Source organism: Astatotilapia calliptera, chromosome 15 (genome assembly GCF_900246225.1).
Source record: "Astatotilapia calliptera chromosome 15, fAstCal1.2, whole genome shotgun sequence".
In the NCBI taxonomy this organism is placed as follows: Eukaryota; Metazoa; Chordata; class Actinopteri; order Cichliformes; family Cichlidae; genus Astatotilapia; species Astatotilapia calliptera.
In genome coordinates this window covers 15,493,456-15,518,697 of record NC_039316.1, presented here as the reverse complement: position 1 = coordinate 15,518,697, position 25,242 = coordinate 15,493,456, and the positions used below count along the sequence as shown (strand labels likewise).

General features: G+C 39.2%; 3 protein-coding genes across 6 annotated transcripts; 1 reads left to right on the top strand and 2 right to left on the bottom strand.

Moving 5' to 3' along the window:
- Positions 1 to 105: 105 nt before the first annotated feature.
- mtif3 (mitochondrial translational initiation factor 3) lies at positions 106 to 2,830 on the top strand. The gene is made up of 4 exons (XM_026143567.1): positions 106 to 206; positions 833 to 1,301; positions 1,786 to 1,937; positions 2,549 to 2,830. The coding sequence occupies exons 2-4, from the start codon at positions 842 to 844 to the stop codon at positions 2,795 to 2,797; spliced, it is 861 nt and encodes a 286-aa protein (XP_025999352.1). The 5' UTR covers positions 106 to 206; positions 833 to 841; the 3' UTR covers positions 2,798 to 2,830.
- Positions 2,831 to 4,393: 1,563 nt separating this feature from the next.
- On the bottom strand, positions 4,394 to 16,733 carry heca (hdc homolog, cell cycle regulator). Its single transcript, XM_026142889.1, has 5 exons — positions 16,305 to 16,733; positions 11,719 to 12,781; positions 9,945 to 10,111; positions 7,429 to 7,583; positions 4,394 to 4,910 (listed from the first exon to the last, which is right to left on the bottom strand). Exons 1-5 carry the CDS (start codon positions 16,441 to 16,443, stop codon positions 4,746 to 4,748), a joined length of 1,689 nt encoding a protein of 562 aa, XP_025998674.1. The 5' UTR covers positions 16,444 to 16,733; the 3' UTR covers positions 4,394 to 4,745.
- Positions 16,734 to 18,420: 1,687 nt separating this feature from the next.
- On the bottom strand, positions 18,421 to 23,804 carry abracl (ABRA C-terminal like). 4 transcript variants are annotated; one of them, XR_003269841.1, is made up of 5 exons: positions 23,753 to 23,803; positions 22,956 to 23,066; positions 21,300 to 21,365; positions 19,714 to 20,811; positions 18,421 to 18,767 (listed from the first exon to the last, which is right to left on the bottom strand). XR_003269841.1 is itself a non-coding variant. In XM_026143362.1 (4 exons), exons 3-4 carry the CDS (start codon positions 21,358 to 21,360, stop codon positions 20,627 to 20,629), a joined length of 246 nt encoding a protein of 81 aa, XP_025999147.1. In that variant the 5' UTR covers positions 21,361 to 21,365; positions 22,956 to 23,066; positions 23,757 to 23,804; the 3' UTR covers positions 18,421 to 20,626. The 4 variants fall into 4 exon arrangements, 3 of the variants coding, with proteins under 3 accessions (XP_025999147.1, XP_025999145.1, XP_025999146.1); XM_026143362.1 differs by having other exon boundaries at positions 18,421 to 20,811; positions 23,757 to 23,804; XM_026143360.1 differs by having other exon boundaries at positions 18,421 to 20,811.
- Between the last annotated feature and the right edge of the window lie 1,438 nt (positions 23,805 to 25,242).

The following is a 25,242-nucleotide window of genomic DNA, read 5'->3' as shown; positions in this document are numbered from 1 at the left end:
AGCAAAGCTATTAGACATTACAAAAACAAAAGAAATAGAAACATCGGCGTTAGCAAGGATTTGTCCAGTGAGTGTAGTGTCCTAGGTTTTCCTCATGAGGGCAGTATAGGGGTTATTTGAAACAAAGTAAACGAAGAAGTGCATGGCGGAAGGAGTTACAGTAGTCACCCTGATGCGGAGAGCAATAATAAACGGCACTGACACGAGTGAGTAGCAAAAACGCACTGCAGGAGATAAAACGGGGAGGTTTAGTTTCTGTCTGGATTCTTGCGCTTCTCTAATTAATGCATGCATTGATGTTTGTAACCCGCTGGCTCCACAGACAAACTGCTCTGTCTAGGACACTTAATGACATCCAACCCGAAGTGCATTCCTTTTCTCTGTGAACTGTAACACACCAGACACTTATGTGCTAATTTCACACTCATTAAAAGACATTCACTCTTATATACTTCGCAAATAATCAAGGTTTTCTAGCTACCATCGCATTCCAGTTTGCCAGACTATCCATTGTCCCAGTGTAAAATGCCCAAAGTCAAGCGATGAAACAAAGCTGATGTGTCCCGAATGACAGATGGGACCCCGAAAGTGTTTTTACTCGTAACTTGTGTGGTTTGTTCAGTAACAAGTAAAAGTAAAACAAGCAAAGAAAATTAAATTCGACTATTTTCGAATGGAGGCTGGCTCGATTATGAAAACTGGATAATTAAACTGTTTTTTTCGCTTGAAAGACAATTATTGATGTTTAAATTGTGTTTGATGTTGAGCTTTGTGATATTAGTTCTTAAATTGTGAATGCACTGTCGAATAATCTCATCATTTTTTTCTTAAGGTTTAGGATATGTCTGCAGGCTGTGTAAGATGGGTGCTAAGCCATGCAGTGAGAACGGTGTGTGGTGGGAGTCCCTTGTATACGCCACCAGCCTTAAGATTTACAATATGCAGCAAAAGATGTAATATCATCGCTGCCTCTTGGAGACAGTCTGCTTTCTCCACTGAAGTACACAATACAGAACAAACTCCAGCCACGCCAAAGAAGAAAAAGCAAGATCCCCGAGCAAATGCCTCGATCAGCAGCATCGGCCGTAAGATCCCTGAGCGTCAGATACAGGTGATAAGTGCAGCTGGTGAGAACCTGGGCGTCATGCACCGTGCAGATGTCATCAGAATGATGGATGAGGAGGGTCTCAAGTTAGTGCTACTCAGTGAGCACAAAGACCCACCAGTCTACCAGTTGATGAGCGGCAAACAGATCCACGAGGAGCAACTAAAAATGCGGGAGAAGAAGAAAGCGAAAGCAGGTAGATGGTTACCAGATGCTTTTCTCATTCCTCTCTATCCTACTGCCTTCAACCCAGACATTATGTTGAAGGATATCTCAGTTCCTAAAATGTATATGAAGGACAGAGGACAGGGGAGGTAAGGCAGAGGAGCTATAATTGAGGATGCTCAGGTGTATCCTTTGCAGAAGTGTTTTCACCTTGAACATATTAACGAGGCATGGCACACAGCCAGTTCTCTCTACTTGCATTCCTTCTTTGTCCTCGCTGGGGAAATAAGGCTCCAGGAGAGGATGTGAGGAAAGGAACTGGGGATGTACAAACTGAGAAATGAGAAAAGAGGCATTACCTAGGTCAGTTTAAGGACGGTTCAAGAAACAAAGAGTTACATTACACCAAAGTCATGCTCTTTGCTTGAAATTGTCATAGACTTTAGAAAAGCACTTTTGGGGTGACAGGTTGACAAGCAGCTGTAAGTCCAAAAATAGTTGTTTTTTTGCTCCAGTTCCTGTGCAGGTGAAGGAGCTCAGCTTTTCAGGTGGCATAGCGTCTCATGACCTCACCACAAAGCTGAAGCAGGTGGAGAGCTGGCTGGAAAAGAAACACCATGTGAAGATCACTCTGCGGGCAGTGCGTCGTGAATCTGCAGTTAACCTGGTGAGGAAGAACGCCTATAAACCTGAGCGAATTCCTTGATTATTCTTTTATTCAGTAAGGGTCTGAGTTGTGACTAATATAACATAACAAATGTATATACATATATGGTTGCAGTGGTTAATCCACCACTATGTCAATTTTCAAATTCATTATTTCACAAAAAAGCAGAGAAATGGGCAAAGCACGCTATTATTTTGATTAAGATGCCAAATTACAATTATTCAATTGTATTGATGAACAAAAAAATTAGTTTTAGAGATTAATTGTTTTGCTTGATTAATTTCTGGCTTCTCAGAGAAGTCCCCTGTGTCGTTTCAAATACAGTAAGGAGCTTATTTAGCAATAAGCTAATGTATTTTATTTTAAATCCCTGTTATTGGTTCAGAAATATTTAGATGTAGGTCTTGCTTAATTACTTAAACAAAACTTTGCACAGCAATTTAGGGCTGTTTATAGCAAAAAAAATTAAAGTAAAATATGAGTAAGTAAAATCCTCAGTAAAAACTCAGTATTGCTCATATTTCAGTAAAAATTACTTTCACATTTAGGTTTTTTTTTTTCTTCCTTAAAAGCTTTTTATGCAGAAACATCTTTGTGTTTTCTTTCCACAGGATGCCACTCTGGAGCAAATCGTGGAACAAATGGAAGTAATGGTGGGATTTGTCTCAAGGCCAAAAGTGATACGTGATGGCCAAGCAGCCGTGTGCATCCTCCGACCGCCTTCAGCAAAGGAACTGTCACAAAAAGGAAAGAACAAGGCTGCAGAAGCACAGCCTGCCAACTCCACTTCAGAGGCCGCTCAGAGTGAAACGTCTCCTGTTGGCAGCACGGACACAACACAAGGGTCCACACAGCACTGATGTGACAGAAATAAAACTTTTTCACAAAAGCAAGTTGGAGTCTGTGCCTAGTGCCACAACTTGTTTCGTCAATCAGACTTTGTAGTTTAAAAGTTTATAACCCAGGGCATGGAGGTCCCACGGGATACAAGACCAGGCTGTCATGTAACCTTTGGCCAAGTAGACACAAACACAAACGCAAAATTGCTTAACAGAGCCACAAAATGACTGTACAGAAAACTGCAAACAACAAAATAACAGTGAAACATAATGAGATACAAACGCACAAAATGTAGACATACACAAAATATTTCATGTAGGCAGCCACCAAAAGGCAAAATGACTAGAAGCACATGTAAAATAAACACAAAAGTGACAAAAAAAACATCAAAAAGAGACACAAAACGATTCAAAACAGATAAAACATAGCTTTAAACACAAGGTAACAACAAGGTAAACACAAGACTTAAAATAGGAGAAAATGTGTATGAATTAAACAATAAAAATGAAAGACCTAATACAGCAAGAAACACTTGCAATAAAAGCAAGATTAAGCAATATGAACAGAGGGCGAAACAAACATAGACAGATAAAAGCAGTGAGAAATGCAGAAATGCAACAGTAAAAAACAATTATACATCTTATTTGTTGGCCTCCATGTGAGGGGGAAGGCTGTTGTTTTCTAATTATGAATAAATGGATTAAGGGCATTTTTGAGAGGCTGAAACGTGCAGGTTTTGACTTAAAGTTATGTGTACACTGCAGCGTTCCAGATACGGGATGAATCTGCATCTGGATTCATTTATAAGATCTTCTTGAGCAAATCAACATGTCTTCAATGTTTTCTTATTGTGAAGCTATGACGGGAACTTGAAATTACTTTTTGTAAATGTCTGAGTTTAAAAGTCATTTTAAATTCGCAAAAACTCACTAAAACCATCAACACGACGTGAAGAAATGACTTCATGTCCAAAATCTATATTGAAGTGAGATCAGCTGAAATCAAACTGAGGTCCAGTTGTACCTGTTTCTACCACACGGTAGTGCAGTAAGTCAACGTTGCTTTTGTTTAACCAAGAAATGGTTATTTTATGTTTGAGAGATGGCAGCGTGCAGACAGTGTTTGTTGTCAGACGAGAATAGTGTTAAAAAATGGGATTTTATATATATATATATATATATATATATATATATATATATATATACATACACATATACACACACATATACACACACATATATATATATATATCTATATATATATATATAGATATATATATATAAAACAAAGACCTCCATCATGGCTGCTCCCTGTCAGACACCCTACAAGTCTTCAGTAAAGTCATGAAGAACATAATCCTTTTAAAAGGGAGAAAAAAATATGTGGAAATCGTTGACACAGTGTACATCAGGTTGGTCTCTCAGGATGTAGTGTACAAGTTTTCTAAGATGTTCACAGCTCAGATAGGAACATACTACATGGTAATACCAGACTTATAAACTGATGAATCTGTCATAGAGTAAAAGGTGTACATTTTATTTATGACGTTTTTAATCAAGATAGAACATATTCTTATCAAAAGCTGCTTTAACAAAGAGGAGCACACCAAACCAGCACCAGTGTCTATCTCTCTCAGCTTTATTCAAGATTGTTTTTGGTAAAAAATAAAAGTAAATTTGGCATACAGATACATTCACTCGTCACGGATAAATGTGTTTGCTTGACTGAAATGTCAGTGCAACACTTTCATCAACACTTATCTCTAACCGCAGAGATACTGCCATGGAACTTTTCTCTAACTAGAATCATACATTTCCTATACATTAAAAAAAAACTGAAATCGTGAAATCAAAAGAGAGAACTTAAAAGCCTCCTTAAGGCCCCAAAAAATAAAATCTTTCCTAGATTGTGTTAGAAAAAAACAAACAAACAAAAAGCAGCTCAACTAGCATGCAAGAGCAACATTTGTCAATAAGCCTCAAGAACTTTGTAGGAGGAGAAAGGTTTAACAAAGTGATAGTCCAGGTTGCCGCAGTGGGGGCACTGCTGGACGTTGCTGTACTCGGAGAAATACTGCATCCCGACTCGAACGTCCACCACCGGTTTCCCGCAGTGCTTACAGTTGAGACGGGCCTGAGGACATACAGGACACAGGTCAGCAAACAAGAGGCTGGAAAGAGGCAAGATATCAGCATGGAGGTTCACTCGTGACTCCCTGGGATCTAAGTGTGACAAAATCATGTTAATTCAAGGGTCCAAGCAGCTTTAAATGGGTCTTTAGATGCAAAAAGTGACGGTGAAACTAGATAACAGACTGGATGCACTTTTACTACTATAATACAATCACTATTTTTAGACTAGCGTAGGTTATCTAGCTATTAGGCTCTTCTTCCATGGAACCAGCTTCCAGTGGATTCAGGAGACAAACACCTTTTTGATAAAGCTTATAGTTAGGACAGGCTCAAACCGGCTGCTAGGGGACTTTCCATGATGCAATGGGCATTTCTCTTCCCCATGTGTTTACATGCCACTATTTCATGACATTAACGTCAGTCTACTCTCTCCTGTAGTTTGTGTTTTGTATTTTGTCATTCACGGTCTCTCTACGCTCCTGTTTTTCACCTTTTTATTTCGCCTCATGCTCCAATAGTTTGCAGCGGATGGCTGTAGCTCCCTGATCTTGGTTCTGCGGCAGGGTTCTTTCTGTTAAAAAGGGAGTTTTTCGTTTCCTATGTTGCCAAGTTCTTGGTTGTAGGAGATCGTCCAACTTTTGGGGTTTAAAATTGCCTTAACATTTCTAGAGCCTTGGGATAGCTGTTGCTATGAATTGGTAACAAATTAAGTAACAAATTAAGCGCTACAATTAGCAAACAAATGCTGTGGTTTTTTTGCTATTTGGTAGATACTTTGTAGATGCAGGTAATGCAATAAAAATATTATACGCCATATTCCAAATTATGCAAACATCCAGTTTGTCGTTTTCAGTTAAACTTGTGGATGGTATTGTGTCTCAGGGCTCTTTGGATCACTGATATGAATCTCAGACAGTTTTCATAATTAGGTTGCCAGGCAAGCTCAATTAAAGGAAAACTAGCTAAAAAAGATGTTCCAAATTATTAAGCATACCACAGGTTCCATGCAACATGGGAAAAAAGGATTTCTCTGCTGCAGAAAAGTGTCAAATAGTAGAATGCCTTGGACAAGGTATGAATACATTCAATACGACACAAAAACTTAAGCGATTATTGTACTGTGAAAAACTTTGTGGCTGATTCACAGCACAGACGGGTTAATGAGGAAGGTTTCTGCCAAAGAAATTCATCAGATTAAGAGAGCAGCTGTTAAAATGCCATCTCCCACAAGCAGAAATACATCAAGATTCATTTTCAAACAGTCTTCCAAACTAATGGATGTCGTGCAACCCTGGGTTAAGGTTAGGAATCATGGGGAGAGAGCTGGTAGCCCCCTTTAGGATGCCCAAAGGTGTGAAAATGACCTCTGCAAAATACTGGTATGTAGAGTTTCTTCCTATCTTCATGCATGACAATGCACCATCTCATCCTGCAACGAATACCTCTGTGGCACTGGCTGCTCTGGGCATAAAAGGAGAGAAATTCATGCTGTGGCCCCCATCCTCCCCTGACCTCAACCCTATTGAGAACCTCTGGACCATCCTCAAGCAAAAGATCTATGAGGGTGGGAGGTAGTTCACATCAAAACAGCAGCTGTGGGAGGCTATTCTGACATCTTGCAAAGAAATTCAAGCAGGAACTCTCCAAAAACTCACAAGTTCAATGGATGCAGGACTTGTGAAGGTTATATCAAAAAAGGACTTTTGTTTTTGATAGAAATAGCTTTTGGTTTTTAGTAAATGTGACCTCCTAATACTGCAAATTCAACAAATGACCATTTTCAGTTCTTTACAACCAATAAAATTTTTTGAAACTCTATTGTGCATAATAGTTTAGAACAGTGTTTTTTAAGGTTTGTTTTATTTCTGCAAAAACATGGTTATCATTGGGAGGTATGTTCAATAAAATTTGAATTTGCAAAGCCAAAAACAATCCATTTCCACTAAAAAGCAGGTAAGCGGAGCTTCTATTGAGATTATTTAACCCCAGAAAGGAAGATTTAATAATCCAATTTCAAGTCAGACAAACAAAACTTTATATTAACAACGTGGAGTCAGTAGTTCAGAAAATGAGTTATACGTTGTCTGACTTTTTAAATTGGTATTGAATCATTTAACTTTTGTCAGATCGGTGCTAACAGTTATTTTGGTGTCCATGAGCAAATGTTGGCATCTGCAAGTAACATGGTCACAGCTTTGTAGGAGCTGCAGCTGTTTAATCTCTAGATTTGGTTTAGAGCTTTTTTAATTAACTTTTTGGCTCAAAGTGGCAGAGGAGAAAGCTGTAAACACAACACTGAATTGCTATCACCTCATAAATTGATAACTTTAGCAAACACCTGCTTACACACCCAGCAGAGATAAAGCATCATGTCACTGTACCTATTTGTTGTCAGAAATTACTAATACGGGGAAGGTCTTTGGTTTTTGCTCTTATCGCTTTTGTCTGTCATATTACTCTTCTTCTTCTTTTCTATTTATTTCAGTAGCATGCTCTTCTATGCCCCTCAGTGTTTCTACCTGGCAACACGGTGAAGCAGCCAGTATGTCGTAGGTATACATGGTGCCCAGCTGGTGCCAGCTCCCATCCCAGCGTGACTTGCACTTGATGCAGACAATCTTGTGGACGCCCTCTAGACAGTCCACACAGATGGCGTAGAGGTGCATCAGCCGGCCTGTTGAAAGAACCAAAAGGAATAATTAATCATACATAAAAAAATAAAATAAAACAATAAGCCTCCTCAAAAGTCCACTGTCACATCCCTGCAGTATATGCAGACCTTTACGTTGCTTCATGAATATTATTCTTTTTCTTGCTCTGGTGTTTTTCCACTCCACTGCATTATACAGAGTCATTTTATTACCGCCGCCAAGGAGGCTTTTTTTTTTTTTGCAGCATTTGTGATATGATGATAGCTCAAAAAGTTTTCAATTAATTAAAAAAAAAAACCTTTGGACTGGTGTAGAGTGGGGTCATGTTAACAATACATTCAAATTTTACTTCCATCCACTGAGGTCTTCAGGGTTAACTTAATGATTTATTGGTGAAAATTTGTCAAAAAATCAGAAGTGTATTGTCAACATATAAAAAAGTACCATAAAAAGAGTTCTAATATAATGTTACATTTGACCTCTGACCTCTTCTTCAAGGTCAGTGGATTGTTCTGAAGGCCAAAGGAATAATAATGCTGCACAAAGCTATTTAAAACAATTTTTTACTTTTATTGTTTGTACTGACGATATAAAGGCATATACTGTAGGGGATGATATATGGGGATTCTAATTATTGTGTTATTTTGGACTTCATAAAATGTCTTGTATCTATACAAGACTATACTTGTAATGGCAAACATTTAGAAAATCATACTGGCATAGATTTTAAATATCACATTATAGTTTTCATCCAAATGTCATGTCACATTTGACCTCTGACCTGACTTTTATGTTTGACATCTTCCTTCCTCTTAAAATGACCCCAAAAATTGTTGCATCTTAAAGTCAGTAAGTTAGAAACATAATGTAGAAATATAATATTATATATTGAGCTCAAGTTATTCGCTTAACATTTACAAATCAATATCCATTACCTACTCCTACATAATGTTTGCGTACTCAAAGTAAACACCTGTCACTCTGCCCTTATGTCATTTTTACTGCACTATTCCCTTAAAGGTAAATACAGCCCAGAGAGTGAGCTGTCTTAGCGGAGGCTTGAACTCTCTGAGTGCTTCTTCTTCATGTTTTTGCCACACAGTTCAAGCCTGAGTTATGATTATGTTTTCTGGGGGGTTCTTACTTACTTCTTCTGTTTTAGCTCAAATATAGAAAAGTATCATGGCTAGTATAATTTAACTGAACTCTTTTTTTTTTCACATCTGTTGGACAGAAATTAAGCTACTCCTTCACCAACATTTAAATTCTGCCTGACAAAAAGCAGCAAAAATGGAATAAATAAGCCTTTCATACTGATGCATATCAAGGACATACATATCAAAGCTTGGAGGCCAGCACATCAAAGAAGCTTCACGCTGATTTACATTCATGTAGGACTGTGCAGAAGCCAGCAGAAAACCTTTCATGTGTATTCACACAGTGAATATTGGGCTTACTGATGGATCAATTTCTCTTTATATAAGGAAAACACAGTTTGAAAACACTTTAAAGGAGCAGGAATGTATAATTGAGCATCATGATGCACTAATAATTTATTTATAACCACTGAGAATATACATTTTTCATGATTAGCGGCAGTCCTGTTGTCGTACTCTGCGGTAGTCTTAACAAGGCGGTGACCCTGAGCTCTCAGTGCGCTGCCAATTAGGAAAACATGCAAATACACAAAAACAAATGAAGAACTTATTCTCATGAGTTTGAAAACGTAGTACACAACAAGATGATTCACAGATCAGTTTCATTTCCTTTAAAGGTTTAAATATCTTTTTTTACTCTAAATAGTCTGATTGCGTGATGTATTACGACTTTATTACATTTGTTTGCTCACTTTTGAGTTTGACTGCCCAAGTCAGAAGCTTAATCACAATAAGGTCTGTGTAAACTTAAAGGTTTCATTCAATTTGCACCACTAAATAAAAATCTGATAGAAAATGGGTGAGGTTAGAAGCCTCTGTTATACATTTTTCCCTATTCTCCCTGCCCCATGTACAATACACAGGCTGTATATCCTCACCAAATCTGATGTCATTCCCCCCTTTCTCAACTCTCCTGGCGCTATACATTAAAGGCAAAATAAGCTGATGAAACAAATCTTGCGAGGTCCTCTACTTCCGCTATTTTAATCTTCTGTCTATCTTCTAGCCAGGCATTGTAAATACACTTGATTAATTGATGGTTAGCAACCGTGACGACCACTGAAAAAGCAGAAGTTCTGACAGATTGCTGTTCAAAATCAGACCGCTCAATGCTGAGCGAAATTTCAGAAAACTCAAATAATACATCTCAGACTCTTACATGCATGAATATTTACCTCCACAAATTAAGCACAGGCCTCATTCCATGCAGTTAAAACCATGTCTGACCTTGAAGGTGGCACGGCACATCGTACTCAATCTCATCATGGCGTGAAGGGCTGAGGAACAGCGTCCCATCCACCAAAGGAAACTGCTCAAATACAGGCAGCGCCCGGTGGCACAGTGCACAGTTGACCACGTTTCTCTGGCTCGCACTGAGAGCTGACAGGATGAACCTACAGGGTGGCGACACAGTAAGAAGAACCATCATCAAATCACTTGCACTGAAAGTTCAGGCAGTTCTTCTATGTAGGATATCAGCAGAAATGATTGTGGCACTGCATCTCGTGACCTAAATCAACAATCATTTCTTTGTTTTAATCAGTGCATGCAGTCAAAATTCTGCTAAAAACAGTGATAAGCCACTCTGTTTACAGGAGGTACAGAATTATAATAGAGGAAGCATGTATGAGGAAAGAAAACCATATCATAGATCCATTTTAAGAAGCTTTTTTTTCTGAATATGAACGATGAACTGTGCAAAAGTCTCTGGCCACCGCTCGTTTCTTTATATTTTGTTAGGAAGATTGGAAATACACACAGTGATTTAGTGAAAGATGTGCAAACATAAATATGTATTTCAACAGTTTGTACAATTCTATCAAGCTGTCGCCAATCAGACACTTTCAGGATGACGGATCCAGATGGTAGATCAAAATCTGATACAACTATTCAGCATTTATATTTCCATCGCTTTTAACAAGATCCTCACCACCACTTGGTTTTTCCAGATGGCTGTAGACACAGTGTTTCACCTTCGTCCTGACGTCTTCAGTGCATACAAATTCAAATTTGTATTCATTACTCTTGTGAAGTACCTCAGCCTTCTCTGTGTTTTCCTTCCCTAAGAATGGCTTCTTGACAGCCACCATTCCTTTGAGATCATTTCAGATATCCACGTTTTTAGGCCTGTCACTTCTTTTTTTGACCTCATCTTGTCCATTTTCCTCAATATTTTTAGGCACACACTTCACACCATGCTGTGATATGCCAGGTTTTCAGCTAATAGCTGTTTGTTGTACAAAAGTAATACTTTATGCCTATCAAGCTGCGCTATCTTAGAATTTTTTTATAGATTCAAATAAATAAATTGGAACAAATCATGCATTTTTGTGACAGTCTGCTAGTAACAAAGATATAATTTAAAAATTTTGTGTTTCTTAAATCGTCTATTGTGTGTAGACACAACTGGGTCACTGGGCTAGATGCCTATTTTAAATTTGAACAAGTCATAGTTCAGTATTAAGCTTAATGAACAAACAAACAAAAGCCTTTCTCTGAAAAAGATTAGGTCTTATCTAAGGATAAGAGGTGGTTTAAGACTTTTGCACAGTACTGCATGTAAATGTATACATGAATGAGTGCTGTGCAAATGCTGTAATTATATTGCAACTTTAACCGCTGTGTGGTTATATGATGTTATAACTGCAAAATGCTGCAGTTACAATATATTAAAACCACATGTGCCACAAGCAGCTGTGAATGTGACGACCTGCTCTGTGTGCAGCCTGCTCGTTCTTTACCTGTACTAAGCACATGAATATAGGACCTGGCCTGTCTGACAGTGAATCACGTGCATTGCATGGGCACATCTGGTAGGTTTAAAAGTTCTGAGTTTTATTTAGCATTTTGATTAAAAAATATGTTTAAAGTTTCAAGATTTGCATGCAAAATAAACATTTCAGATTGATCACTTTCACCATGTGTTCACTGTGTCGCAAGTTTAGTGTTCAAGAAATGTTGCAAGAAATAGATTTGTTATATTATTTCCCAAAAGCCCTACCTGCGCAGCTCCTCTCCCTGGCCTGCCTGGGCATCATCTTCCATGCGGACGTGGTAGGTGTTGAGCTTGTGGCGCGGGATGTGGGTGAGGAGTTCCGAGAGGTCCAGCCTCCTCAGGAACTGCACCGGGTGAGGGTGGCTACCATCACCCACACTGCCAGAGGTGAGCCGGTGATGAAGCGGGAGGGTAAAGGATAGCTGTAGCGGCAGGACAGACCCTGCATCTAAGTGAGGAGCACCAGCTGCACCGCCAGAGGCTCCCAGGGAGCAGCCTCCGCTCCGACCGAGAGATCCCCCAACCAACAGGTGTTTCCTCTGTGCGTCCATGTGGACGGCTGATTTGAAGAACTCTCCCAGCTGACGGGAACCCCGCATACCTGTTCCCCCACCTCCCGATCCGAGAGCAGCAGTGGGGGAGAAGGTGAAGCCAGTAGGAGGAGACTGTCCCGGGGAGTCACATGGAGATTTCTGAGGAGGCCCAAAAGGTAAAGGCCCTCCTATTGCATATCCCCCTCCTCCTGCTGCTCCACCTCTCTCTGTGGAGTTCTGTCGATCAACTGATTGTCTACGAGGCATCTCCTGACTAGAGGCCCTATTAGCTAGTTTGGCTCCTCCTACAGCCCCTCCAAGTGGTTTGCTTTTCTTGGGCTCTTCAAAAAACCCATCCCCGGACCCTGAAGCCCCTCCGCTGGCTCCAGTCCTGCCTGAGCTCCTTTCCGACGATTTCTTCTTACGCTCATCCTGCATGCGTTTCACCTGGTACCAGTCGGTGTCCTTCTTCAGGTGACCCTGGCCACAGCGGCAGGAGCAGAACCTGAAGGCTAGGTCGTAGCCTTTCTTGGTCCACATGTTTTGTCGGCATTGCTTCTCATTCCAGGACCGCGCACGGCCGATGCAGTTGAACTGGACAAGGATGGAGCTCTCCCACTCGTAGAAACACTGTAGATGCATCCAGTTGCCATAAGGGCAGAGCTCGCTGTTGCAAACAACCCTCTGGCAGTCGTCCTTCTCCAGATCAATGGCACGGCTCAGGCTGCAGCCGAGAGGGGTTGCACACTGGGCCTCTGAATGAACAGAGAGAAGAGAGGAGGGAAAAGAATTTATTTATAACTCAAATTCATAAAAAGTTTAAAAGCTGTGTACAATGTAGATGAAACCAGACCGCAATGATTTGTAAATCTCATAAACCCATATCTTATTCACAACAAAGCATACAAAACATATTGAAGGTTTAAATTGAGACAACAAAAGGTGGGGAAAGTACCAAAGAGAAACCCCTGGAGGAACACAACAGGACAGTAACAAGACTGGGTATAAAAAGAGCATCTTTGAGAGTTTCTCAGAAGTAAAAGATGGACAGATGTTCACCACTCTGCAAATAAGTGTGTCTACTGTGTCTGGAACAATTTCAGAATGTTCCTCAACATAAAACTGTGACAAGTGTGAACATCTCATAATGTACAGTACTGAGTATTTTCAAAAGATACAGAGAATTTGTAGAAATCTGTGTGTGGAAGAGACGAGGCTGAAAATCAATATTTGATGACCGTAATCTTTGCTAAAAACAACCATGTTTCTGCATTGGCTCAGGAACTACCCCAGAAATCATTATTCAGGGATACAGTTCATCATGCCATCCACAAATGCAGGTTTAACCTCTATTTTGCAAAGAAAGAAGCCAAATGTGAACATCTTTTTTTGCTCATTTTGAGGGTCACCGCACCGGATCATCTTCCTCCAGCTCCCCTTTTCTCAAGCATCTTCTTCTATCACACCAACCTTCTGCATGTCCTCCTTCGCTACATCAATTAATCCTCCTATTTTTCTCCTACCTGGCAGCTCCACATTCAACATCCTTTGTCCAGTATGCTCACTATCCCTCTTCTGCAAACCATCTCAGGCTCGCCTCTCAAGCCAATCTTCAAATGTTATTTTGAAGATTGATATATGACGACATTGATCTACGCCTATCAGATATTTGACAACAAATGTAACCTAGCCAATCAAAATTAGGGTGACTTTGCTCTTTTCAGTCTACAGCCTATTTTATTTCTTTAACTCTTCTAATAAACCTCAAGTACTGCAAACAATAAATCTGTTAATGTAAAATACATAAAATAAAACTAAAATATGAAGATTGGAAATAGCTAAAGTTAAAGATAAATGAATAAAAGTATTAATAAACATTCTGATTTGCTATTTACTGAATTAATATATGTGTAGGCATTATTTATATTATAGAATGTGACATAGTATTTTTGCTCTTTTAATTTCCTCCTTATTTACCTTCACTTTGACTCTCCAGCTTATTCGGTTTTCCATTTAATTTTTCAAATAATTCAATTGTTTTAGTTTGGCACCTTTTGTCCTCCAGAGAAAATTCTAATTACAAGTTAACCATTAAACTACAGCATTGTTTAATCCAGTGGTAACTTTTACTATTCATTTACTGCACAAGAGCCTAAGAAGAAGTCTTCAAATTAAGTAAACAAAACAACAGCAAACCCTAGAAGCTAATTTTACTTTCATAAACTGCACTTATGACGCTTTCAGCTTCTTAAAAGCTTTTTCGGTGTCTCGAATTTTTAGAAACTGAAGAGAGTTGTGGGGTTTTCTTTCGCACAAACTGAATACACCACTTTGGGATTTTTATTATTATTTTTTATTTTATTTTAATCAACCATTATGTGCAGCTGAAATACTAAAGGCAACAATTTATTCATGTCTTCAGCACAAATGCATTTTGGGTGACATTTTCCCTCCGATTCTCCATCCTAAGCTTCATCGCAAACAGACACAACATGGGGTGAAAATGTTAAACGGGTGCTTTCGGTGTCCTTGCTGCCTCTTCTGCATCTATTTATGAAATTCAAGTAGGCCATCCTGTGAGCAGCTCTATTCACAGGATGCCAATTCTCAAATCTGGATGTGAATCAAACAAAATGTGGCCACATGGTCTCTATGAGAGGAGTAGCTCATGATAATACACTGTGTGTGTGTGTGCGTGTGTGTGTGTGTGGGGGGGTAGTTTCCTCCTTCCTTTTCCGGTACAATTGCAGGGCTTTCTTCTTCTTCTTCTTCTTCACTTTCTAACTCACCACACAGCAGAAAACAATCCACTTTTAGCACCGTGTATCACTCTGGTGTCTACAAGTGTGTTCAGGCTTCAGCATCCGCAGAACAAGAGCTTTGCAGAGATTTTGTAACTTCCAGTTAAAGGCATCTTTCATACCATAAACCTAGTCCTAGACTATAAAGTTATTTCAGTGAAGGTCTTCAATGAATTTTCTTTTTTAGTGCAGGAACAGGCTTAATCCACATCTGGGGAAACCTGCTGCAAAAGATAGATGACAGCAAAAAGGTAATTTTTTGTTAAAAGGCCCAAACCCCCTCTTGGAACCGCCTACCTTCTGGTTTTGCAAACATGCACTTTACACTCTGAACTAAAAAAAATAAATAAGTGTAATTACTAACTACCTGTACAGTATATACGTTAAGTTTCTCTGATGAGTTACACGGTAAAAATCCCGATTTGTGCTTTGCTTTCCCTTTTAAAAAAGTTAAAGCAGGGCTTTACTTAGTCTTATAACACCATAAGAACAATCTGTTGTCACTGGATGTGTAATGCTGCACTAGCAATACCTGACAGTTAAGATGAGGTTTGCTGTGAAGTGGTTTCCAGTCTCAAGCTTTGTTTAATCTGTACAGTTTGTATGAATGCACGCACCTCCAGCAGCTCCACGTCCGTGTGGACTGCATTTGAACTTGAGTGCGCACACAAGCGGTGAGCTGTCAGTATTACCCTGGAGGAGGAAGGCCACAACCGAAAAACTGTTGTGGACAAGGTGCCCGTCAGGAAAAGACAGCTGAGGCCTGCGAGAGAGCCCGCGATCACTGACGTGCACGTGCAGACAAAGAAATAAAAGAAGGGTCGCGCTGTGTCGTTAACACCTCTTATGGCCACTTTTGACGGCGCTGCGCGTCACATTCACGGGCGATAATCCCTTATATTCCTAGAGGAGTTCCGAGGAGCCGAACTCCATTCATAAATTTCACGATTTCGTATCTCTCCCATCATCCACCTCTGAAGCCAATAACAAACTACGACCACAATCGACTTAAGAAACACCAACAGCCGCTGTCAAGTTCGCCTTAAATCCGACACATTAAGTAACACCTACTACTTCAGCAATATTTCAACTGCTTTGCCGCCTGCTCGGCATTCGTCCTGTGCCCACACAAACCCCGAATGACCTTTAAAAAATAATAGAAAATCAGTTTCCCAACCACGATTTAAGCGCAGTTGAGCAATAGCTACTCCAACAGCTACAATTATGCAAGGCCTGAAATCGTGCTCGACAAATGTGGCCCATGTTTGCCACTATTCACGGAACCGTAATGCCGCACATTTTAAACGAAGTTTGGGCTTGAGCTGCAAGGAACAAGTGGATGGGGGGGGATCGAGACATTTGCACCGTTGCAGTGAACGTATGTCACAGTCGTGCAGACAGACAGACAGGGCTTCCCCCCTGGCAGGAAGGCAGCATCACCAAACTTCACTACATCTGCGTCCGTTTCCTCTCTTACCACTTGAGCGCTCGCTCCTGGGTGCAGCCGCCGCGGCCGCGCCTCCTGTTACGGCCGCACAGGCTCCATTTTCCTGCTCATCTCCGCTACTGTTCGTGCGTTTGCTTTTCTTTCCCTTGCTGCTCTTCTGGTTGGGCATTTTACAGGATTCGAGTGTCAAGTGTTATTTTCGACCTCTATCAACGGCTCCTGTCAGCGCTGTCTGACATTTCTGTGGACTCCATTTCAGCAGTGGACCCTTGCAGTGCTTTGTTTTTAATGCGGGCTTTTCTCTTTGTGGTGATGCTTTTGGGCCTCTTCTTGCACGGCGGGTTGAATTTAGTGCAGCAGGTCTAAGAAATAAGCTGGTATAACCTTTAGGAGCGAAGGCGTGTCCGTCTCTTGTTTTGATTCCTGCTCTGCTGTTCTCTTCCACCCCCTGACGTCACGGGACCCCGCCCCCTAGTGTTGACCGTCAGCGATTTAGGCTGCGTTTGCGTCCCGTGGGAAAGCTCGGAATTTGCTGCCTCTAAAGGCATGTTTCGGTTTTTAGTCAGGTATCAGATTTATTCCCCATACATAGAAAGTTCACAGAAAGGTCTTAGCAAAACAAAGCCTTAAAAGTTACTTCAACTTCACACCATATGATATTATTATATAATATCTTTCTCTATACTTATTTTACTGTACTGTATTTATTTTTAATTAAAAAAAAATTTAATTTCATTAAGCTATAGTTTTATGTCACATTATATACTATTGCCTTATGTACTCTACCACTTTCTCAAGCCATTTGTTATATACTTGTTATTGTTAATTTAATTTTTTCCCTAATTGTCCTATCATAGCTTACTTAGCCATTATTTATTTTTAAAAACTAAATAAAGAATCTTTTTTTCATATCTTTCTTAAAGGCAAAAGCCTGAATCTGACCATTTCATGGTTATGGTGAATTTCACCAAAATAAGTAAAATAAATAAATAGTTTAAATGTACCATACAGCCCACCTTTCCAGTGTGAAGCCACATGCACAGAAAATAACCCTAAAAACTACAAATTAGCTGCTGTTTCTCAGAATTTGAATGAATTGGTGGGCCAGATTTACATTTGCAAAGAACTATGCTTTAGTTTGACACATGTGGCCGAGTAGTTTAAAAATTAATCAGATTCTTGACTGACTGTGATAGCATTAGTAAATTAATTATGTTATTTCTAAGCTAGGAGAATACGGTAATTTGTTACTTGTCAGTACCTTTGTTATACCTCATTATAAAAGTACTTTTATTTGTCTACAGTGCTGTTATGACAGTGTTCCAGCGTCATCACCCATCCTCAAAATTTCCCCACTTAATGCTTCATTTAAAAAAAATAATTATGCCAATTCGAGATTACAGTTATGGGAAAGTTCATTCTCCAAGTTGCTATTGAAGTGTTCACAACAATAGTAACTATCAGTGCTATCAATAGCATTGTAAATGTATACTTATCTCCATAGATAAGCATAAATGGTGATCATTAAAACACACACACGTTACACAGCCTCTGGTTAACTATTTACATAAAGCGGCAGCCTCAGTTGGCACTAAAGTGAACGATAGAAGAGGATGGGAAGTAATCAGCACCACATACATGTGGGGAAGTATCACTGCCTCATTCAGGATACCTGAATGTGCAGCTTCACAGCAAAACAGTATTCAAGGGTGCAGTAAATGTGTAACTCGCTGAATCTGTATGCCAATATAAGTAATTAAATCAGATAATTTACAACAGGGATGAATGAAAAGATTGATTGAAATGAAGTGAGAATATGTTATCAGCAGGAACCAGACTCCATTCATAAATCAGACAATTTACAGACCTTGCTTGTAGGGTACTGCTCAAAGCTGGTAAAACCTGACTAAAGATGATTTATGAAACAGCAGCCATCATGCTATAATTCAGCTTACAGTCAACACCCCAAGCAACAAATGTTTTCATAATGATGCTAATAAGTTTGCCATTACCACAGTATTCTCACACCACACCATAGTGGCCCATAAACCATTACACAATCTTTTATTACAGTGCTTAGATGAGTATCTTCCTCAGTTTAACATCTAGAGTCATAAAACACACAAGGAAACAAACAACAAAGAAGTTTCAAGGCTTCGCATGTAAAGATTTTATTCCTTGGAATGTATTCCACAGTAACACAAACCTCTTGTAGGAATGTGTTATTGCCAATAGAAAACACAGTAATGACACACTTGAACACATCACACAGGCGTCCCACTTGTTCACAGAAATGGCTCGAGGTATTGGCTCGGCAGTGATCATTACGTTCTCCCTCCTGCCAAACGTTCGCTTGTAATTTGCATTTGTGCTTCGAAAGTCACCCGAAAGTCACGCCTGAGCATCAGCAGGATGGCAAGCAGCACGTTTCTGTGATCAGGTTACAGTTTAGTTTCATTCATAATCGAGCTGGATCCATTTGTGCCATTGATACTGAGAAAGAGAGAAATACACATTTCAAGTCAAGCTTAAACAAATACACCTGAATGTAAAATATTTAGCAAGTCTGACACAACAGCAGTGAACGTGACATGGGTCAAAAAAACTAGCAGACCAGGTGTCGTTTCACAAGGCTGATAACCAGCTTCGCATCACGAGAAGCAGAAAAATGTGACTGATAACATGATGGAGGCCTAATTTTAAAACAGAAAAAAAAGGATATGACTTTATTAAAGAGGTGTCAGCTACAAGATGTTACACATTCAAACAGCTTCAAGATTTTCCAAATGTATGGAGGTCCAAAGTGCTCAAAACGATATTAATTTACATTAAATGACTTAACTAAGATAAATTGTGTTTAAACTTTGTAAACTAAATTTTAGTTTACAAAGGAATTTATCTGTAAAGATTTGCAAATGTAATTTTTCATGGCTGTGTCTTGTCTGTCCATCGACACCACCAGGAAAGAGTGATGCAGTTGTAAAACAAGAACATTGTGAATAATATTTTCCCAAATTTTCAGTCAGAATAAACTCTCTTATTAGTAGAAAGAAGCGGGCTAGCTTACAACCGGATGTGTCTTGCCTTTGCTCCAAATCAAAATGAATAGGAATTACCATTTGATTAATACTCCATGCTGATTTCAAACATCTGTTTTTTGTTTTAAATCAACCATATCAATAGTTATTCAGGAAATTACTTAACTCACAATTTTCTTTTTCTATTAATTTGAACTGCTTTGGGCCTCCATAGTGGGCCAGGAATGGCTGTTGATGATATTTCAGAAAAACTGATAACAAAAATGGCTAAAACAGAATAAATCACCTATAACTGCTGAATTTTGATATAAGAGTGGTCATGCCTGGTCTGCTAAGTTTTGTTTGACCTACAGTACAAAACAGTGCTAAAATTAAAGAAACTAACAAAACTGCAAATGCACCTTTTGTATCTCTAATTTAAGCCGCAGCACGATAGTTAAACAGATTTTGGTTGCTTTGTTTTGGTCCTGAGTCACCTTTAGCATTTGGCACCAATCACCCTGTAATTATACATTAATAAAAACTGCACAAAAAATACATTCGCCATTGCTCATCAGCTATTTCTATGAAAAGGCAATTTTTGGAGTTTGTTTAGCAGAGAAATTTCACTAATGACTACGTATAAAAAGATGGAATAAAAACGACTTTAGCACATCGCAGTACAAAAAAAAAAGTGGGTTTTTTTTGTTGTTTTTTTTTAATGCACTTGAGCTGTCATTTAGTTAGTTTCTATCACGGAGATGTTCTTGAATTTCCAAAAGCCCTGGGCAAATAAGAGGTAGTAGACATGTCTTGTGTAAACAATTACTGGAATGGCCGTTTGGTGGCACAGTTGGAGAGCACACACTACCCTTTGTCTCAGAGCTGGACAAGATTTTAAAGCAGTTACACGCACCAAGTAATGAGGTCGTAACTCCCACTACCAAAGGGAGGATTAGCCTAGTGCAGCTTGGTATCAGTCACAAACAATTAGAGAGAGCAAATGAAAAGTGTACAGTAGTTTGCTAAAGCAGCTAAATCTAGTGAGCATGCTGTCCTGTGGGTCATCTCAGGTTATGATAATAAACTGTAGAGAGGCAAGTGAATGCATTAGCACAAAGTATTATATTCCTGATCTGTGGTCAAAATCACTACTTAATTTGTCACATAGAAAGCAAAAAAAACAAAACAATCCTATGCAGACATGCCAGCTGAGTCTGCCGGTGTACTGTTAGGTCAAATCCGATTGGTTATTGCAGTTCAGTTCAAATACTGAGCCTTGTGAAGGAAAGATCCGCAGCTGCTAGAAGGCTGTCCTATCCCAACACCGGCTTCTCATTCTTGGAGCAGGATGACGTCAACGTTGTCGTGGACGCCCTGCAGAAGCAGCTCCCCCTGGAAATCGATCACCTTCTTCTTCTTGGCGGCCTTCAGGGTGCCCACCAGCGCTTCGAAGATGTTGGCACAACGGTCGTCATTAAACAAGACCCCGAACTTTACGCTACATTTACCGTCAGCGTCTGAAATAAGAGATTTAAACGATCGTTACAGCTTCGGGCAGTCAATTAAAATGACTGTAGCGATTTCAATCTCAATTCAATTTCAAAATAAAATGAAACAACCTAATTTTTTACTCCAATTAAAGTACCAAATCATTTCAATTGATCCCTACAATTACAGACATTCATGCCTATTATGTGTATTTGTAAAATAACTAATGGACACACCTGCATTAACTCAGAGTGGTTTGATCCACTGCCGTGTTTATAGAGGCCACCCTCCACAAACGTGGCAGTGCCACCCTGTTTCCAAAAAACCTTGACACACCCCTGCTGCAAATGGCATAACTCTGAGTTTATTTGTTTCCTGCTTTAGAAGTGGTCAGAACCACAAATCAACACTGGATGACTGCATGATTGTTGTTTATTAAAGCTCATGGGATAATATATCAAAGTACTTCAAGGCAAACCATGTCATTCAGCAATATACAATGACAGTTTTGACTTACTTTTACTGCCGAGTCGCTGGATCTCTTGAACCAGCAAATCAATTTCATGGGAGACGTTCATTGTTGCTGCAGGCGAAACAAAATGCAAATAGTTGCATTAGCTTTAAATCTGACATCACGGTTTTGAGTGCACTAGACATGAAACTAAACAATTAAACCTGTATTGCACAATTCTGACCCAACTTGTCTATTTACTACTGCAGTGCTTTAGATTATTATGGTTGATTTATAACTCTGCTGCCAGGGCGTTTGGCCAGACTACATAAAACTTGGCTGCCTGTCAGCTCCTACATCGATTTTAAAATCTATTTACTTGTTTTTAAAAGCCCCTGATGGTCTTCTTGCTCCAGTATTCATGTCTCACATCCTCAGTGCGTAGGGTGCAGTATGGATGCTACATCCTGTGAGTAGTTCCAAAGTGCACGACAACACAGCTGAGGAGGCAGATTTTTTAACTTTTACACTCTGAGTCACGAAGCAGTCTGTTGTAGAGAAAGAGAGCAGCTGAAGTGTTGAAATCTTTAAACATCTTCAGCCCAGCTTTTGATTGAATATGGTAAACAGACAATTTATTTCTATTTACACTTTCCTCATTTGATCTAATCTGTAGATTTGTTACATTTGATCTACCTTACATTTTTAAATCAATGAGTAGAGCTTATAGATTATTGTGCATTAAAACACAATGAAGTCTATGCACTGTGATGCATTTTATTTTGTCTAATGTCTTCTATTGTACTTACAGGCCATTTTTTATGTAATTTTAGATCTGTTTTTTTTTTCTTTTTACACGTTGAAAGTCTTACCATTACACATTACCGGTACTTACTTTTTGTCTAATAAACATCCGTGTAGCACTGTAAACAGACATACCTGGTGTCATCTGAACAAAATCTGACTGATTTATTGAGTGATCATCCACCAGTAGAGGAATTTTCTGACTTTGGAAAAACAAGGCTAGATTTAACAGCAAGTGCAGTAATTAAAGTTAAAGAGCTGTATTTCGTCAATAAATATGCGCCAAATTTTCCTTTCTTTTTTTTTTACATTTTAGACAAAAGTCTTAACATTTATTCTAATCATGAAATTGGGATTATCAGAAAGGCGTTTTTTCAATTTTGTTCCTATTGTGAAGGGTGTTTTGGGAGCTGGGGGACTTTCATTAAAAGAAAACAAACTCAAAGTCCAGTAAACCCATAAATAAATGCAATTTAATTATATATATATCAGACACATATAAAGGCACTCGGTATGAGTACAACATATAAAAGGAGGACTGACTGCAGCAATGCAACAAGCTCCAACACGAGCAGGGCGGACTCATCAATGCGGAAGTAAGGGATTAGCGTTCACGGCTAGCCAAACCTGCTAATAAATACTTCTTGCAGTTGATTTATTTCAGAGATGTGCAGACATTCTCAAGTGCTGAATAATATTAGCAGCTCGGCGATGTTTTACGCGACTTCAGGTGCAAAAGAAAAGACTCCTCTGAGTGGCAGATGTGAGCTCGCCGGTATGATTAGCTTCTAACATCCGACAAATCCTCCGCTGAGAGGGGAGCGAGGAGTTATTCAGACCGATGAACGGTTGGAATAAATGATGGAAAACGATGTAACACAAGCGAATATAACACCGACACAAGGATATGAATTTTACCTGATTACTTGGGCTTGTTTTTGCTTGTAATGAGGTGAGGGACGACTTTCTGATGAATCGGCACCGGTGGAAAATGATGCTGCGTTCAGAGTGCGCTCGGAGAACTCCACCCTTTAGAAATGGAACAACAAAGTGGTGTAAAACGAACGGAGTGAATGTGTTTAATATTCAAAAAATAAGAATATTAAACAGAAGCATGAGATCACTAAGTTATCTTAGTAAGAATATGCATGTAAAGATAATGCAGTGTTAGTGTTTATTTATATAGCACATGTGTGAAGCTCTACAATGTCTCCAGGCAATAAAAATAACAGAACAAAAACTTTACAAACACATAAGATAGAAGTTGTCACACCTGTTTTAAGCCTGTTTTTTTAAGTACACACAGCTGTAATTGACCTGTGGGAGCAATTTAAAGATCTGTACCCGATGTCCTGAGATGTCTTTACCTTAGGATCAAAGTATTCTACAACAAAACACAAGACAACAACAACAACAAAAATCCCTTCACAATAGAGCCCAACCAATATTTTGTTTTGGGAGCCAACACTAGTACTTAGGTCGTAAACAAATCCAGTAATGGTTTATATTCTAAATGAGGTAATTATTAACTCTAGTTCAAAAGCTAGTTCCCTTGAGGACACTCCTTGTATGCTGTAAAGTCACGAAATGTATGCTATTCCCCACAAACTGCAGTTTACAATGTGTATAATGTTCCCCCCATAAATCAGAAGTACAGAAGCTCTTGTCCAACAAGCCACAAATTTCAGACATTTCCGCGATTAACTAATAATTACCTACTCGTAGTGGAATGCTGTGAAAATGTGCAACTGTTTTCATTTACTGGCTTAATTTGAGTAGATGTGACAAATTCCCTACAACATATGAAGGCAACACGAGCGCTCATCTGACTTCATCGTGACACGCTGCCGATAGTTTGATGGGCTGTGGCCCATATAAGGTATTGAAGAGGCAGGAGACCGCGTGTTGTCCTACGTTTCGGCCTCTCCAAACTATTTCTTGCGTCTCCAAGAAACACACAGGTGCTCAGCGAACACAAGTCCCATTGCAACACAGAAAGAGCTTGTTAGAATAGTGTGCTGACTCCAAATGCTGTTACTTTTTGTTCTGCACATTGAACTCTATTCTTCTCCACCCCATCCCTATACCTCTTATGCATGCACTGCAAATAACAAAGCAGTGACTCCATCGTCATAGTGTTTAGAACAATGGAAAATATTACATATGTGAAGGATTACTAACCGAGCAAAGGCATAAAAACTCAGAGGGCCCCAAAAAGTTGCAGTTATTCAACAAGTTTATTAAAAATATGTATCAAAATGCAGTTTAATTAACATGTTCTTTATTTTATTTTATGTTTAAAGAGCACTATACAGAACTAGTGAGAAGCAGATCTTAAAAAGGGTTTTTTTCCCCCAAGTAGCTGACTGTTGCAAATGTGTCACCAAGACGTCAAGACGGTTCCAACAAGAACGAGAGTGAAATAAATAGAAAACAATTTATTGTTTTGTTACATAGTTCCAAGAAACGACTTTATGTGTGAAAACATTTCAAATGGCCACACAACTAATCATTGGAGTTAAATGTCAGAATATCAGACACAAAAAAACAACAACAATGGGCGACTTATTTGCGGGGGGGGGGGGGGGGGGGGGGACATGTACATCTGTATAGCCACTGCAGTATCAAGTCGCGTCTCTATCAATTATAAACCATGATATGAGTGCAGCTTTTATTTTGGAAATTACTCATCCGGGTCCCCGAGCCCAAGCAAGCTCGCGCTAACTCGGACGTCGCGAAGTGTCAAGCTATCTCATGAGAAACCTGAACTGAGACCGGAAGTGTATAGAGTGTGACTTCGCTATAAAAGAAAACTTCTATTCCATTTTTAGAAAATGCTTTGAGTGTTTGACACCAGTGACAGAACTTGACAATTAATTATCTCATTTATGATTCACTAGTTAAATTGAAACATTTAATGGAAAATCTGAACAGATGTCATTACATCAGATTTTTTTCTTATCTTTCTTTAAAAGGCTCCCACATGATAAGACTTAGGGAAAGACTGCTCAATTTAATTGTTACCGATTGTAAAAGTTAAATTGGGCGTTTTCCTTTATAAATACAAAGATGCCACAAACATGAGGCCTCGGGCTTAATGTGGAGCACAGATTTACACAGAAATATGCCACAACTTCTGTCATCCATTTGTGGTTTTATCCTAAACAAAAATAACTGCACAAAATTGCATGTTTTGTTTTAATCA